A 15001-nucleotide genomic window follows, 5' to 3' on the forward strand; every position below is an offset into this window, starting at 1 on the left:
TAATTATCAGTAATTTATCATTCATAAATATTCAATGTTTGAATACAATCATCTGACATAGGCATTTTTAGTTTGATCAGATATTACTTCTGAATGCATATAAGTTACAGCACTTTAATTAATGAATACTGTAATTTATGCCATAGTTTTATGTTTGAACACGGCTGTTTGTGATTGCGCAATGCGGCCTTCCTTTCATTTTATTGGCTGCCGTCAGGCCATCACCACAGGCTCAATTATAGTAGCTATTCTAGAAAGTACCATAGCAAATGATCGATCATTGTTATAGATTATAGTGAAGTATCATTCAGTAGGTTTTGTATTTTCTAATTTGTATACTTGACACACTAGTTAGTATTAGCTTGTAGTAGCGTATTGAACGCGACTACATTTTTTGTCATTATACTTTTCAATTCTATCAAGCAAGTGTAATTAGGGATTCAATAATACTTTTCTAACAATTTGACTCATCTCTTGTTTGTTCAAGTTGAATACTGAATACTGGTATGAATACAACAAAAAATCAAATTAACTGGATATTGCATTTATAATCTTCAATGTTGAGGTCTCGCCTTTGCTAGAAACCATTTGTGAGACTATTTACAAATAATATTATACAACAATAAGAAAAGCACTGCTTTAAGCTCTTTATTGTAAAGAGCTTATTGTATATGTGTATTAGCATGATATCTATATGTGTTGGTAAGCCTATAGATACAATATGTTACATTCATGTTGAATTTTTTTATTTCAGTGGTTTCTCAAATAAGAGTATTGGTTTTGATATTGTATGGTACCTTCAAGGTTAAAAAATCTTGAATCAGATACCGAGATATCTCAATTCAATTTCAATTTATTAGATTTCCTCTTCAATGATACATACATACATGTTTGAATAATTATTCAAATAATGAATATTTTTCACATGAGCGATGGTGCCAGTGTGCGAAGAAGAATAATTGTCACTTTTGATATTTCTGCTACCAACCTGCATGTTGAATGTATTTTCAAAGCTGAGTTTCCCGTTTTAGTGAGCTAGATTAATTTAATCGTCCCAGGACTACATCAAATTAACTCCCAAACTAAACTATTATTTTTATACTATTATATTTACCTCCAAACTAGGGATTGTTCAGAGTGTAGGACATCTGAGGAAGAAAAATCATTCGTAATTGAGTAAGAGAATCAAATTTGATGTTTGTATGTGGTACTTGCAGGTGCCAGCTCGGAGAGCGTAGACCTGCTGCCGACACCCGGCTCGGGCGCCGAGTGGACGAAGGCTCTGGCCTCTGACGAGGGCCACGACTCGGACCAGATGTTTGAGTTTGATGGAGTGAGCTCGGCCGTCGCCATCCCCACAGAGGTGCTCGACCACGGCCTCGCCCGCACCTTCACCATCGCCACCTGGCTCAAGCACCGCCACTTGCCCGACCAGGACAAGCATGTCAAGGAGCACATCTTGTGCTCGGCCGACGATCACAGTCAGTAACTCATCTAAATACAATACTTCGATTAAAGCTTAGTCATATAATAAATATTAAAATTGAGATTCTAACTAGATAAATTATTGCTATTTTAATTTTTAAAATTCAATCAATTATTATTTTCATAATGAAAACATTTTTTGTTCAATTTGTGATAAAACGTATACATGAAGCGTCGTACAGACTTTTGCGTCAAGAACACGCGCATTTCACTTTTCATCAGCTGATTATATCTGTATTCGTACAGAGATAGTGAGGTACAGGTATAGTAAGTTTAGCATCAGCTGATGAAACGTTGAATGCGCGTGCTCATGGTGCTCAAGTCTGTACGCCGCTTTATGTATAACGTATACACAAATTGGAAAAATGGTTTTATTATTACAATAATAATTAATTGAATTATGAAAATGAGAATAGGCCTACAACCATCCTTTTCAAATTTATAATCATAATGCAAAGTCTCATATTAATCAATTTCAGATGATTCGTCAAACATGTATTTCGTATTCCATACATGTATAAGCCAATTCCTTCATTTATTTATAGTATTGAATAGATAAATGAATGTATGTAATGCAGTTGAAATGGAAATTATGTATTATGGAGATAGAAGCGAGAATTGAGTCACAGGAACAAAGAATTGCATTCTTTGTACACTTCTCTGGTCTAAATATTTTACAAATCTGTTTCAATGATACTGGTCCACTTAGCTAATCAAACTGTTAATGGAACAATACCAGTGATGTGTTTTACTGTTATGACCTATAATTGACCCTTAACAAAATGTAATGTGTTATACAAGTGGAAGTGTCTCTTTTTATGTGTTGGTTTAATGAGTGCGGTGATTACGTATACTATTTTGCTGTTCAGAACATCAGCATTGACAATATAATAAGTGCTATTTCATTAATATAGAATTTAGCAAGTGAATATAAAACATTTATTGTTGTGTTCACTCCTTGTACCAGTGAAACAGATTTTCATCCAATAACATATTATTCTCCATCATTTATGTTCAGTTTATGATGTCATTAAAACACATTACGAATTAATTTATGAGATCCCATTTCATTCAAGTATTACTTTTCATTTTTTCAGAAATGAACAGGCACCACTATGCATGGTTTGTGAGAAATTGCCGATTGATTTTGCTGTTGCGTCGTGACTTCTCTGAAGGCGATTTGAACATTTTCCGTCCTGCTGAATGGAGATGGAAGCTGCCTCAGGTAAATATAATTCAAGTTTTATCTCCGGAACTCCATAAATCTTATATTTTCATAATGATACTCATGTGAAGCTCATCATCCTAATACTCATCCTACTCGTCTACAGTAAATACAATAAATAGAATTAGTAAATTTATGATGGAGTAAACTACATTTCACTCAAATTTTCAAATCTTGAAGTGAATTAGCCATGTTTGTAATTCCTCATCGCCCGACTATCGTTACTAAAAATTATTGTTTATATCTGAAGAAAACTACATCTAGTAAAATTTGGCAATTATTATTTATGTACATTACATTGTTTACAAATACCTGAATCTTATTATCATTATATTATAATGATGTTATGCCAATTTTTTTCTAAATGTCCGTCAATTCATGTACTTTTTACGATCTTTGAATATTAAAATATGGCATTTATTCAATTCATTCATTCATTTATAATTTAATAATTCTTCAATATTTTTTGGTGTTTCTTGAATCAATTACGCCTTTTTTTATAAAAAAATTGATATTAATTGCTCAATTGATTGCTATTTGCAGGTTTGTGATAACGAGTGGCATCACTATGCTGTGACAGTGAGATTCCCTGACGTTCAGTTATATGTTGACGGCACTGTCTTTAAGCCAGAGAAGAAGAACCCCGAAGTTATTGATGACTGGCCGCTGCATCCAACCAAGGACATCAATACCACCTTGACTGTTGGAGCCTGCTGGCAAGGTATTCAATCATTATATACATTGAAAAGTTTCATATTTTTAGATGCTATTACTAACAACTGTATTTATGCCGGGTTTCTAGGACAAATCAAATGGTCTTTTAAATCTCATAGAGTGAGCCATGCAAATATAGCTCGCGCTTGAAAATATATCATTCTATTTTTATCAAATTTCTTTATTACACTAAGGTATTTTCTATCATTATAGGATGACGATCATTTATTTATTTATGTAGTCATGAACAATTATTACACTTACATGAGAAGACACAGTAGGCTTATGCCCAAAACTGTCCCTTTTCAAATTTATACCACAGTTCAAAATTTAGTTCTAGGATAGACTCACACCAGCGAGCAAGTTATACTTTTGCGTGTGGTAATTCTAATTTTTTATTGAATAGTCAATATTAATTCTTATTATACTACATCATGTATATTGTGTAAAAATGGAAATAAATAATGCTTTAATCTTAATAAAATATTATGATGGTTATTATAAAAGCAAACAAAATGTTGTAATATCAGTAATCTTAATTCAATTTTAAATTATACTGAATGTTTTTTGCAGGTTCTGAAAACAAGATGAAGCACCATCTTCGTGGTTATTTGGCTGGTCTGTCTGTTCTGCTGAACCAGGTGGAGAAGCCATCAGTGCTGGCATGTTTGCACAAGTGCAAGGAGAGTCTTGAAGTACCTGCTATGGAGCTTTTGGAACCGGGAATGGAACTTCTGACAAACAGTGGTAAATTGTTAACGATCTCTTTTAATTTAATCCATTAGTATAATATTCACTTTCATAGACATTCATTCGTTCATACAATCGAATGTCATATTTTATTTATAGTTTACCAGTATACCAACCACCTCAACTCTTTCCAATTCAATTCACATATCATGATGACTATGATCAACCGATGGACTACTGTTTCCTAAAACAATCTAGATCGGTTTTATTAGACTCTTAACTCAACTTGAATTGTGATAAATTGTGTTTGAAGCTTCTCTTCTTTTTATCCAATCATGTTTTTTGAGCATTATTAGAATTGGTAGAATACTAATTGTAAGATCCCTTTGAAATCTCATATTTTAAAACTATGAATAAATTATACACTAGAGTGTATAGTAGTGTATTCACAACAAATGCCAATAGTTCAGAATGGATTTTTGAAATTTTTTACTTTTATTTTTGAAATGAAATGTTTTATTGGCAAAAATAAAAAAATTACAACAACTTAGAAATACATATATAATTAAAGTAATACAAATTTTACAACAGGGGAAAATACTATTACAAAATACAATTAAATGCCAATTGTTCAGAATGGATTTATTATATTTTTCAGATTTGACTGAGCTATCAATTGAAGGAGACAACAAGACCAATCTTGAGGTTTTGGTGAAGAAAATTGGATACTCCAACTCGAGAGAATTCCCCACTCCAGGTCGACGCAACCTGCACCTTTCAACTACAATCACGTATGTTACATGCTATTCTTTTAGAATTTAGAAATCAGAATCTCTTGAGTATTTAACTGTTAATATGCACTTCATATGTATAAAGTATAAAGTTTATGCTATTTTGAATTATTTAGGAATGTTTCATTTCGTCAAGGAAAAACGTTTCCGATTATTATAGAAATGAGAAAATAAAGACTATAATAAAAACTGCGACTACGCCCCGTTTCGGAAAGTCAATTTTCTGACTCCAACTGTTCAAAGTCTAGAGCTTAGCTGAATCCCAAGCTCGGAAACCGGCACATAATGTATCAATCATCTTGAAGCAAGTTATAGATTTCAGAGTCTCAATTCACAATATTTGGAAGAATTTTCTTATTTTTCCTTTCCATGTATCAAATTTATGTATCATCCAGAACTAAGTTTTCTAGTCTTTAGAAAACTAGCAGGTGACCCGTGCTCCGCAAGGGTTCATTTTAAAACTTGACGTAATAAAATCTTGTAGAATTCAAAATAGGCCTATAACTATCCTCGGTTAATTAAGAATGTATATGCAAAATTTCAAGTTAATCAGTACAGTAGTTCAGACGTGATGATGCGTCAAATATTATATTCCTATCCCGTAAGTGTATAAGCAATGTCTTTCCTTTATTATAGTATAGATGAGGTGTTTAATAAGCGATGTCATGTGTGATTTTAGCTGCGATCACGGCAGAGGAGTGAAAGTTCCTCCGGTGGAAAGCTACGTGATGGTGCTCCAGCCTCAGCAGCCAAGCATCACTATCAACGGAACTAACAATGTTGCACGAGAGTACCAGGATTTCCGTCAGGGAGTCAGAGTTTTCACCGACCTCCATATCACTGTCCAACCATCAGGCAAACCATGGAAGCATGGTAAGTTTTTTATAATTTTCGTAAAAAATACGATTAACTCGATTGATATTAAGGCAAATTTTAGAGAGAGTTGATTCTGTGAAACATAAAGAATGCTTAACCAATTCCAAGTTAGGTTATTAATTCTGTTGGCATCACCTCAAAGTTATTCAAGATTTCAAGACTATCATAACAGAAAACAACTATAATGTCGAATTTATTATAGAATATTACTTATATCCTTGTTATATTTTTATATAAACACGACTAGGTTCGGTCATTTATCCCATTTTCAAGTGTCAAACTACATTTTCATTCGAGAGAAAAATGTGGTTCTCTAAAAAAATTCTCTTCTCCGTGATGTTATTTTATAATGCTAATTTGAAGGATCACATATGTCAGCTTTTATTATAATAAGTGATAGTAGCTTAACCTACTATTCAATTTGGACTGTAGTAAAAATTTGAGAAGCGACAGTTTTGGGCATAAGCCTGTTGTACCTTCTCACATTAGTGTAATAATTGGACATGACTGAATAAATAAATAAATAATATTAGAGACTAACGTAAACAGAAGTGGCATTTTTGAAATTAAATTGTTTGATATTTGTTGTTTATTTTGCCAGTTTGAGTACATGTTATTGTAGTTGAAAAAAACTATATTCCAAGTATAAATAGTTAATTCCCCCCCCCCCAAATTTTTCACGAATGTTTCAAATCTTGAATCTTTTATTGTTTTCTAGGAGAAGGTTTGAGTGTGATTCAAAAGAAACTGGATTCGTGTGTTGTGTCCGTCTACCCATCTTTGAATCCAGATCATGAAACCATTACTCTGCCTGAAAATATGCTTACTCAGTTTGGCATCATTGCCAAAGTCAGCAAGGATGGAGCTACAGTTTCTGGCTCAGATCTCATTTACAACTATGAAGAGGTATGTATGTCACATTATCTTTGAAATTTTATATGTTGTGCAAAGTTTTGCTGCAAAGATTTAAGAGTTTGATGAAAATTCTCATATTAAATTAAGTGTCTAATCAGTAGAATAAGTAAAAATTCTCATCATTTAGAAACTAGTTGTAATTTGGGAAATAATTTTCAAAATAATCCCTTTATAGTGATATTTCGAACGTTGTCTTGGGATAAATTGAAATAATCAATTCAATCATAATCTTATCGCTGTTGGATAAATATGCATGTATAATGTAATTTATTTGTTTTACAGGTATTGCGACAGATCCAGTATACAAACCGTAAGCCAGCCTACTATCTCAACAGGGTATTCAAGCTTATTTGCTCAGAAATGAATGGCAGATTCTTGAGCAATGAATATATTCAGACTGTAAGTTGAATTCAAATCAAAATATTATTTTTTCGTTGAATCTACTCTTGAATAGAAAGAAAAAAATGGAAATCTAAGTAGCCTACCCTTTTTAAAAATTTTTATTTACGACATGTTTCGGCCATGATGCAAAGTCCAAATAAATCCATTAATTTATTATTTTTTGAATTTATTTTATTCCAGGTCTTGGCCAATATATAGGCCAAGACCGAACAGTTTAACAAATCTATCTAATGCTGATTGTATTGTTGTTCTAATGTTTAATCCAATTGTTTAGAAATATAAGTAAGAAGTTAGGCTTCACACCATGAAAACGTTCATGTTGAGAACTGGTTTTTTATGGCATTCCCTATTATTCATTTCATTTATTGATACAATTACTTATCATATAGCTATAACAGAGAAAGCAATAGGCTCTTCCCAAAACTAATCTTCTCTCTAATTTTATAAACAGTAACATTTTTAAAAGAAGGGTCAAAAATATTATAATAAATTAAAACTTCAAATATAGGGTAATGGTTCATTTTTTCAAGTGACGACTGTAACGACTCTAGCCGCGCTTCATTAACTGCTGTATTCGAAAAATATTATATAGACTAAATAATATACTACAACCGTTTATACAGCGTGGCCAGTCGCGCACCTAGACTCGTCGCTTAGGAATAATTGGACCTCAAGATTAATGTATAACTATTTATTTTTAAGAACTGTCAAATTCAATATTTCAGTAATTAACTTCTGTTTAATTAGTAAAAATAGAACACTTGAATATTCGCTCAAACCTTTTATAGAAATTTATTTTATAACTGATCATGAAATGGTTTTATGGTAACTTGCTACTCACGACCTATTCATATGAGTTGGTAATGGATCTATTTATTAATTTTTTCTATTGTGTTTGTTTTATTGTATGCGTTTTTATGATGTAATAAAGATTGTGTTCGATTCTATTGTGTGCTGTAATGGATGTTGCGTTTGTGTTGCAGCTGACAGTGATCCACCCGCAGTCGGCTGCGGCTGTGGCGGCGGCGGCTGCGGCGGCGACGACAAAGGTGGCGCCAGTGGCGGCGCAGGAGGCGGTGGTTGCGGCAAGCGAGAAGCCGGCCGGTGACAAGGTGGCACACGCCCTGCTGTCGCAGCACCACGTCGAGATGCGACCGCAGACAATCGTCGACCACTACCTCGAGGCAACCATATCCGACCGCACTCAGGCCGTTGTCGCTGGAGGCAGTGAGTTAAACAAATACACCATTCAATTTTAACTTACCGTACAAGCTATAATATACCGTATTAGACATAACCGTACAAGCTATGTGTGCTGCAATGAGCATCAATCTTAGAAATCATGAATTAGGATCTGAAATAAGGAGAATCTAGTTAGAATAAAGTCAAATCTTATATTTCTTTATCCATGTAAATTTCCTATGTTGTTGTGAAGGTGATGTGCTAGATATTCTCGTATTATGAATTATAACTAGTTGAGTTGTATATTGACAAACTATTGATTATTGATTTGAACAATATTTGAAATATGAGCTCCGATGACTAATCCATTATTAGCGAGTCTGTCCACTTCACTATCAACATTGACGAGCGGAGTGACCCTGTGGGCAATTGTAAACTTGGCAAAATGTTGGAAATCACATAATTATTTGTTTTGTACTGCAACCCCATACATGAATAAGCCAATGTCATGGAAAATTTTGTAATGTGACATTTTCAGCTTCAATATTATCAAAATTCTATACGTCTTTGCTTTTTAATGTGAATTTCTGTTTAGAAATAAGTTTTCTTAATTTTAAACTCTATAGAATAGAAACGCAGGAAGTGGAAGTGTAAATTTTTTTAAGTATAAAACTTTAAGAACCCAATATATAACCCAAAAACTTGAGTGTAAATCGGAAATGACATTGGGTAATACGGCAAGGCAGAACATCCAAAAGGATCACTCTGCTGATGAAAGCCATATGAATCAATAAAATGAATCTAAATAATAAATATATGAATCAAATCCATATAAATCAATCTCTAGTAAATTCAACCGAAAATAGTATCCTAAATTGTTTTAATAAAATAGTTGTCTTGACAATATCAAGTCGTTTTCATCTAATATTTATATAAATTTTATTATATTATTTATATAATATTTATGTTCTATACATCACAACCTTTTATCTGCTATTACGGCTGGTTCAAATGCTCATACCTAACGTCCGATTTCAATATTTAAAATTTCGTAAATAAAGATAGATTATGTTTATCATGGGTAAATGAGCTTTTAGTGCTTATTGAGTGCAACATTTTCATTTAATTCGGATTTATATTTTGGGATGGAGTATTGAATAAAGCGTAGGAAATATTGAAGAAGGCAAACGGTGCTTTGCACTATTTAAGTTTCAATTCTTAATACTAGCAACGAATTGTTATTGAAGACACGTTAGGTTAACAATCAATCAATTAATGTTTATCATTGTTTCAGGTCATGCCGTGACAATCATAATTGTTGTTTGCGTTGGATTCCTTCTGTTCATGATTATTTTGGGAGTTGTGCGCATTAGAGCGGCGCACCACCGAGCCACTCAGGAGGAGATCCAAGATACAGAAATGGCCTGGGATGACTCTGCTCTCACCATCACTGTCAATCCAATGGAGGTGAGCTGTCATTCTGAATGATTCATCAAAACGTTTTAAAAAGTTGGCATATTCTTACTGAAACACATTGAACTTGTACTTCATCTATAACCATTCATATCTATATCCATATCCATTAATAGAGATTTGAAGTAAAGCCTACCGTCTCTATTTCTACAGCATACAGTTTCTAAACCATGTTAAAAAATTCCCATTTTAATATCCTAGATGAAATTAATTTTATTTGTTGCATTTTACAACAGAAATCGAATTAAATTCTTGTCAAACTTACAATCGGATCTAATCAGAAGCAACCGTTCATCCACTATGCATTGATGATTGATCTTGATTTATGATTGTTGCATGGCTGAAGCCTGATGCAACATATTTTTATATCTTCTTGGCTAATATTATCGACCAACATAATATGAATCCAATTGTGTGTTGAATATCTTTAATACGATCAATATTGTGTCTTGAATATTGATTCTGATGTATCAACCAAAAATACTTTCTGAATTTTTTAATCAGTGGCTGTACCATGCTTTAGTCGTTTCATTCATGAAGAAAAACTCATGCAATATTAATTTATTAAATTAATTTGCATGAATTGGAATATTATTTTGTAAATACAGGGATTTGGGTTGTTATACTTCTAATATACTCATGCATTAATATGAATAAGTGAGCTTTGGTGAATTGTTGATTGCTGACGGGTGCTTGTTGCAGCAACAGCTGAACGGGTCTGGCGGCGCAAACAAGGGCAACGGGCGGACATCGGGCGCCGGCCACAACGAGGACGATGACTCATCCGACGACAACTCGAGTTACCATGACGACGATCTTGACTCGAGTGACGAGGAAGACGAGGCCCCGACCAATGGCGGAGGCGGCAAGGTCAAGGACCTCGAGTGGGACAACTCAACCCTCGCCATCTAAGTCCCCTCCCCTCCACATCTCACCACCTTTCCCCCCTCACCCCTCCCACTCCTCTATCTCTACACACACACACACTATCTCTCTCTCTCACACACACACACTTAGCTTTCAATATCCGATGTCAAGTTGAGTTTCCCCCGTTTTGTTGTCGTAGAAATAAGGAGTATATAGTATACCATACGTCTAATATGACCGGCTGACTTGCTGTTGGTGCTGGATCTCATTTGCATATCAGCGCAGCGAACCATTGTTAGGCAAAGACTGTTGTTAGGCGGCTGCAGAGATGATCGATTTCACTTTTTGTTTGAAACTTGCGCTAATCAAACTAAACGATCAAACACAGGTTGTACGATTCCTTTTTACAGCATATATTATTAGTACTGCGATCAAATAGGAGCTAGATTTTATATTGGAAGTTAATTCTTCCAAACTTGATTTTATTTCGAATAGTATTATTTTTATATTAGCTTTATAACGCATTGTACTTTGAAACACAACTGTGGTATGTTTTTAAAAAGTAAACAAGTTGTAAAAATTGAACGTAGTTTCTCATCTTAACTGCCTACTACAGACACGGTATTACTGAAATGCAAGACTAACCAGCTTTTGTCAGCTATCTAAGTTTAATTTTCTTGTTGATTTATCTTGCCAAGTAAGTCAGACGTGATATTTCGTTTTACATAAGATGAACAATTATTATGTATTAGAAAAAGTATTTTAACTTTAGATTTTTATAGTGCCATTTGAAATTTGATTTAGCTTTAAATGGTTTGAGGGTAAAGTATTGTAATCATAACGGCTAGCAGGAGTGAGCAAGAAATTTTTGAACTTAACGTCCTTTTTTAGTAACTAGCAGTGACTTAACGTATATAGTAGGATATAAATAGGTAGCTAAACACAAACTAATGAAAGCACATTTCAGTTCAATATTTAATTCAGCAACTAATATTTTTGCAAGACCTGAAGCATTTTGAAATTAGTTCAAATTTTTTATTGTTTACTGTTATGATGGTTTTATTAATCAGTGAAAGCTATTGTGCATTTATCTTGAAACACCGTTGTTAATTTATAAACTCGACTATATAAAGCTGTACTATTGTAAAAATTTGTGTAAAATATTTTTTTACTTGTATATTAGGGCTAGGAAAGGTAGTCTGGGAGCGCTCTGAAGAGGATTCTTTCGGTACAAATCTAAATGGGAAGCTGGGTTTGTGAAAACAACACTGCAACAGATCAGACTAATTTTCGCTGAAAATCTAGAAACCCTGATATGATGTAAAGAGGCTGAATTAGACCGTTTTAAAAGTTCTCCTTGAATGTGAAAGGTGGTGTCACCAGTTGTAAAGGTTATTTTATGAAACGGCGTTTTTCCTTTGGCAGACAATAGTCTTCAAAGAACTGAACCAAACTAAATCGGCATTGCATCATTTTTTCCAATCAAAACACTGCAAACATACTAATACAGATGGAAACACCTGCTGAGTTAGATTAGATCGGATTTAGAAAATTGAATTTCTAAATTTATTATTTTTATCACATCAGTATTTATATGTAAGATTGTGTATTTTTATGCATATCACCACCTAGCTTCATGTAGTCCTTCCCTCGATGCTATAATAACAATATTTAAATGATAGTCTAGTGAAAATGGTGTCGCTGTCCATTAAATGTGTATCTGTATAACTCGGCTGCATTAGCTAATAATAATATTATTGTAATCATCATTGACTTTTAATTTTAACATTCCATTTTAATATTGAGTTTTAGAATAAAATTATTGTATAGACCATTGTTAACTTGTTTTGTTGATTGAACTGTTTATAACTTTTGTATAATAATCCACCTTGCAAAAATGAATTAATACAATAACAATGTAGCTATAAATATTATGAATGAAGAAAACGAGTAAGTAGTATAAATTACCGTTAATGATTGTCCAACCTACAGAATTATTGTGTAATAATATCACTTTACACATCGTTTTATATAAATACCTTTCCAGATAAACGTGTAAGTAATTTAAATATTTGCATAAGATTGAATGGTATATGTTCTGTGCCCTGGTGTTTTCCTGAAATGAGTAGGGTGATTGAACAGTTTTTAGGATTGAATTTAATTTAGGCCAAACTGCTGAAGTCTACTACATTCACGAAACGATGATATTATTGTAGATATTTAGATGAGAAGAGTGTTCTAATCATCCTACGGCATTGTACTTGTCACTTGTCAGTGAGTTGTCTCGCCTGAAGCACCTGGGTCGAGGTCGAGGTCGAGAATCAACTAGATCTGTTCTCGTGCTCGGTGCTGTTGTGTTTATTGTTTCTTGTCCAGCATGACACGGAGAGATGCAAGCTTTTTGTCTAAAAACTAACATAAAAAATAGGTGTAGGTTATGTATTGTGTACCAATCCACTCCTTTAACTGTGAATCCTTGTGTATTAGTCGTGATCTCCAACACTCTGAATGTATTCTGTGAAATTATTGGATTCCTATTACTGTACTATGTCAACTGTGAAACTATGCCTGCTTGAAAACAGAAGGGCTTCAATTATAAATGTTATCATTTGTAAGGAATTATTTAATAAAACTATCCGCACATTGAATACACAACATTTGTATTACTCGCATTATCAATTATGTACGTTAAATAGTTTGATGTATTCTCACAGAATGTTGTTCAATAAAGCCTACACCTTATTAAATTTGTTTTTTATTCTCTCCTCTCCTCCCATATTCATCACATTTGAAAATATTATTTTGCATTATTTTTCCAGGAAATTGTTGAAGGATACATTAATCTATTCCCAGTTTCCAAATAGTATTAGTAGGCATATCATGTAATTATATCAATGTAACTCAAAATCTATTGCAATTATTATTTTATCACATTATTCCAAATTATTCTATCATAATTTCAATGACATTGAACACTTGAGTAATAATTTTAGTTATTTGTGATAAGGGAAGTATTTCCTTTCAACTAAAATTGTTGGAGAAATACTTCATTTTTTGAAAAAACAGTATGGAAATAGTAGAAAAAAATAGATGAAATTTGACGAATAACGTCAATCGTTTATTGGTATCACTATTGACTACTAGGAACTCTATTATCATACAACTAAAATTGAAAAATAATTATGTTCAGGAAACCTCAATTAAGACGATTTTGATGGCGTTAAAGGACTCAAACTGGATTTTAACAAGGAATTGAGTAGGTGATGTATAGTATATCACAGGACGAATTATGCAGTTTGGAACTCATTGAGATCGATACATTTTGAAAACTTCTAGGCTGAGTCAATTCCAAGTTTCAGAGTGAGTATCTTATTCGATTTATTCTTCAACATAATTACTTTTCACATACAAAATCGTGTTTCATAATATACGTCAGCATTAGAGACAAAATTAACTAAAACAATAATTTATTCTGTTACAACCGATTTGTCTAATTAAATTCAATTTTAGCCTCCACCATCAATCTGTTGAAATCGGCACTCACAACTGAATCAATTATTTCCAAATCAATATGCGATAAAGCTGTCTAATCTCCAGTAAGTTAGCAGTTAGGCTAACAGTAGGTAGTATTCTTACTTCTTGGCTTTTATTGTAATATATTGATGGATCAAACAAAATTACATTTATATTTATTTAATCCTTGGCTGATTTTTGTTGGTAGAGGGATGCATGCGTTTTGAAACCAATTATAAAAGTTGTGTAACAATTAGTCTTGAGAGGGAAGTGGAGGAGGAAATAGGAGCAACAGATTGGTGGGGGTTGATCGGCACTGATAGTCTATTCTAATTTGATTGATAGGTTGTGACGGATGCCAGAGAATAAAACCTATTACTTTGTAAGTAATTGATTAGCAGGATCTCAACTGACAGTATTTGGCAAAAGTTGACGAAAAATAATGTACCTACGTTCGAAAAAATTTACTGAATTTTAAATATTAATCATTTATTCAACTCCCAACCGTACAACACCAATTTTACAAAGAAAAATTGCAATAGAAAAGAAATATAAGCAAAAATGAATGCAATATTATATTATAATGTAGGCTACATATCAAATATGAATATTACTAAGCTACAAAATCTAAATGGATATAAAAAACCAGTTAAATATGTTTAAACATGTAGATCTAAGTGATTATTCTTTGATTCTATTACTTTACTGAGTTGGCCTACTCTAAATTTTATCGAATAAATTCCACCTCCACATGAATTGAACCTTGTACTTTAAATTACCATTCTGTTGGTTGAAAAGCCTTAATATTTAATTTAATATTTGGGCTGATGATTATTCTACCTTCTATCCTTTTCTGATGTTTATATTA

The 15001-nt window shown here is 32.9% G+C and overlaps 1 protein-coding gene across 2 annotated transcripts in view; it reads left to right on the top strand.

Annotated features, from left to right (window-relative positions):
- The window catches only part of LOC111056148 (calsyntenin-1), a 41422-nt gene extending 28055 nt beyond the window's left edge, over positions 1-13367 (top strand). The window contains exons 7-17 of one of the 2 annotated variants that reach the window (XM_022343481.2): positions 1218-1481; positions 2583-2710; positions 3254-3431; positions 3998-4171; positions 4773-4905; positions 5585-5778; positions 6500-6687; positions 6979-7095; positions 8082-8325; positions 9575-9747; positions 10462-13367. In XM_022343481.2, coding sequence (XP_022199173.2) covers positions 1218-1481; positions 2583-2710; positions 3254-3431; positions 3998-4171; positions 4773-4905; positions 5585-5778; positions 6500-6687; positions 6979-7095; positions 8082-8325; positions 9575-9747; positions 10462-10665 — 1997 coding nt within the window. In that variant the 3' untranslated portion in view covers positions 10666-13367. Of the gene's footprint in view, positions 1-1217; positions 1482-2582; positions 2711-3253; positions 3432-3997; positions 4172-4772; positions 4906-5584; positions 5779-6499; positions 6688-6978; positions 7096-8081; positions 8326-9574; positions 9748-10455 lie in introns of both variants that reach the window. The other variant, XM_022343480.2, reaches the window with a different exon arrangement.
- The last annotated feature ends 1634 nt before the right edge of the window (positions 13368-15001 follow it).

The sequence above is a fragment of the Nilaparvata lugens genome, chromosome 1 (genome assembly GCF_014356525.2).
Source record: "Nilaparvata lugens isolate BPH chromosome 1, ASM1435652v1, whole genome shotgun sequence".
Classification (NCBI taxonomy): Eukaryota; Metazoa; Arthropoda; class Insecta; order Hemiptera; family Delphacidae; genus Nilaparvata; species Nilaparvata lugens.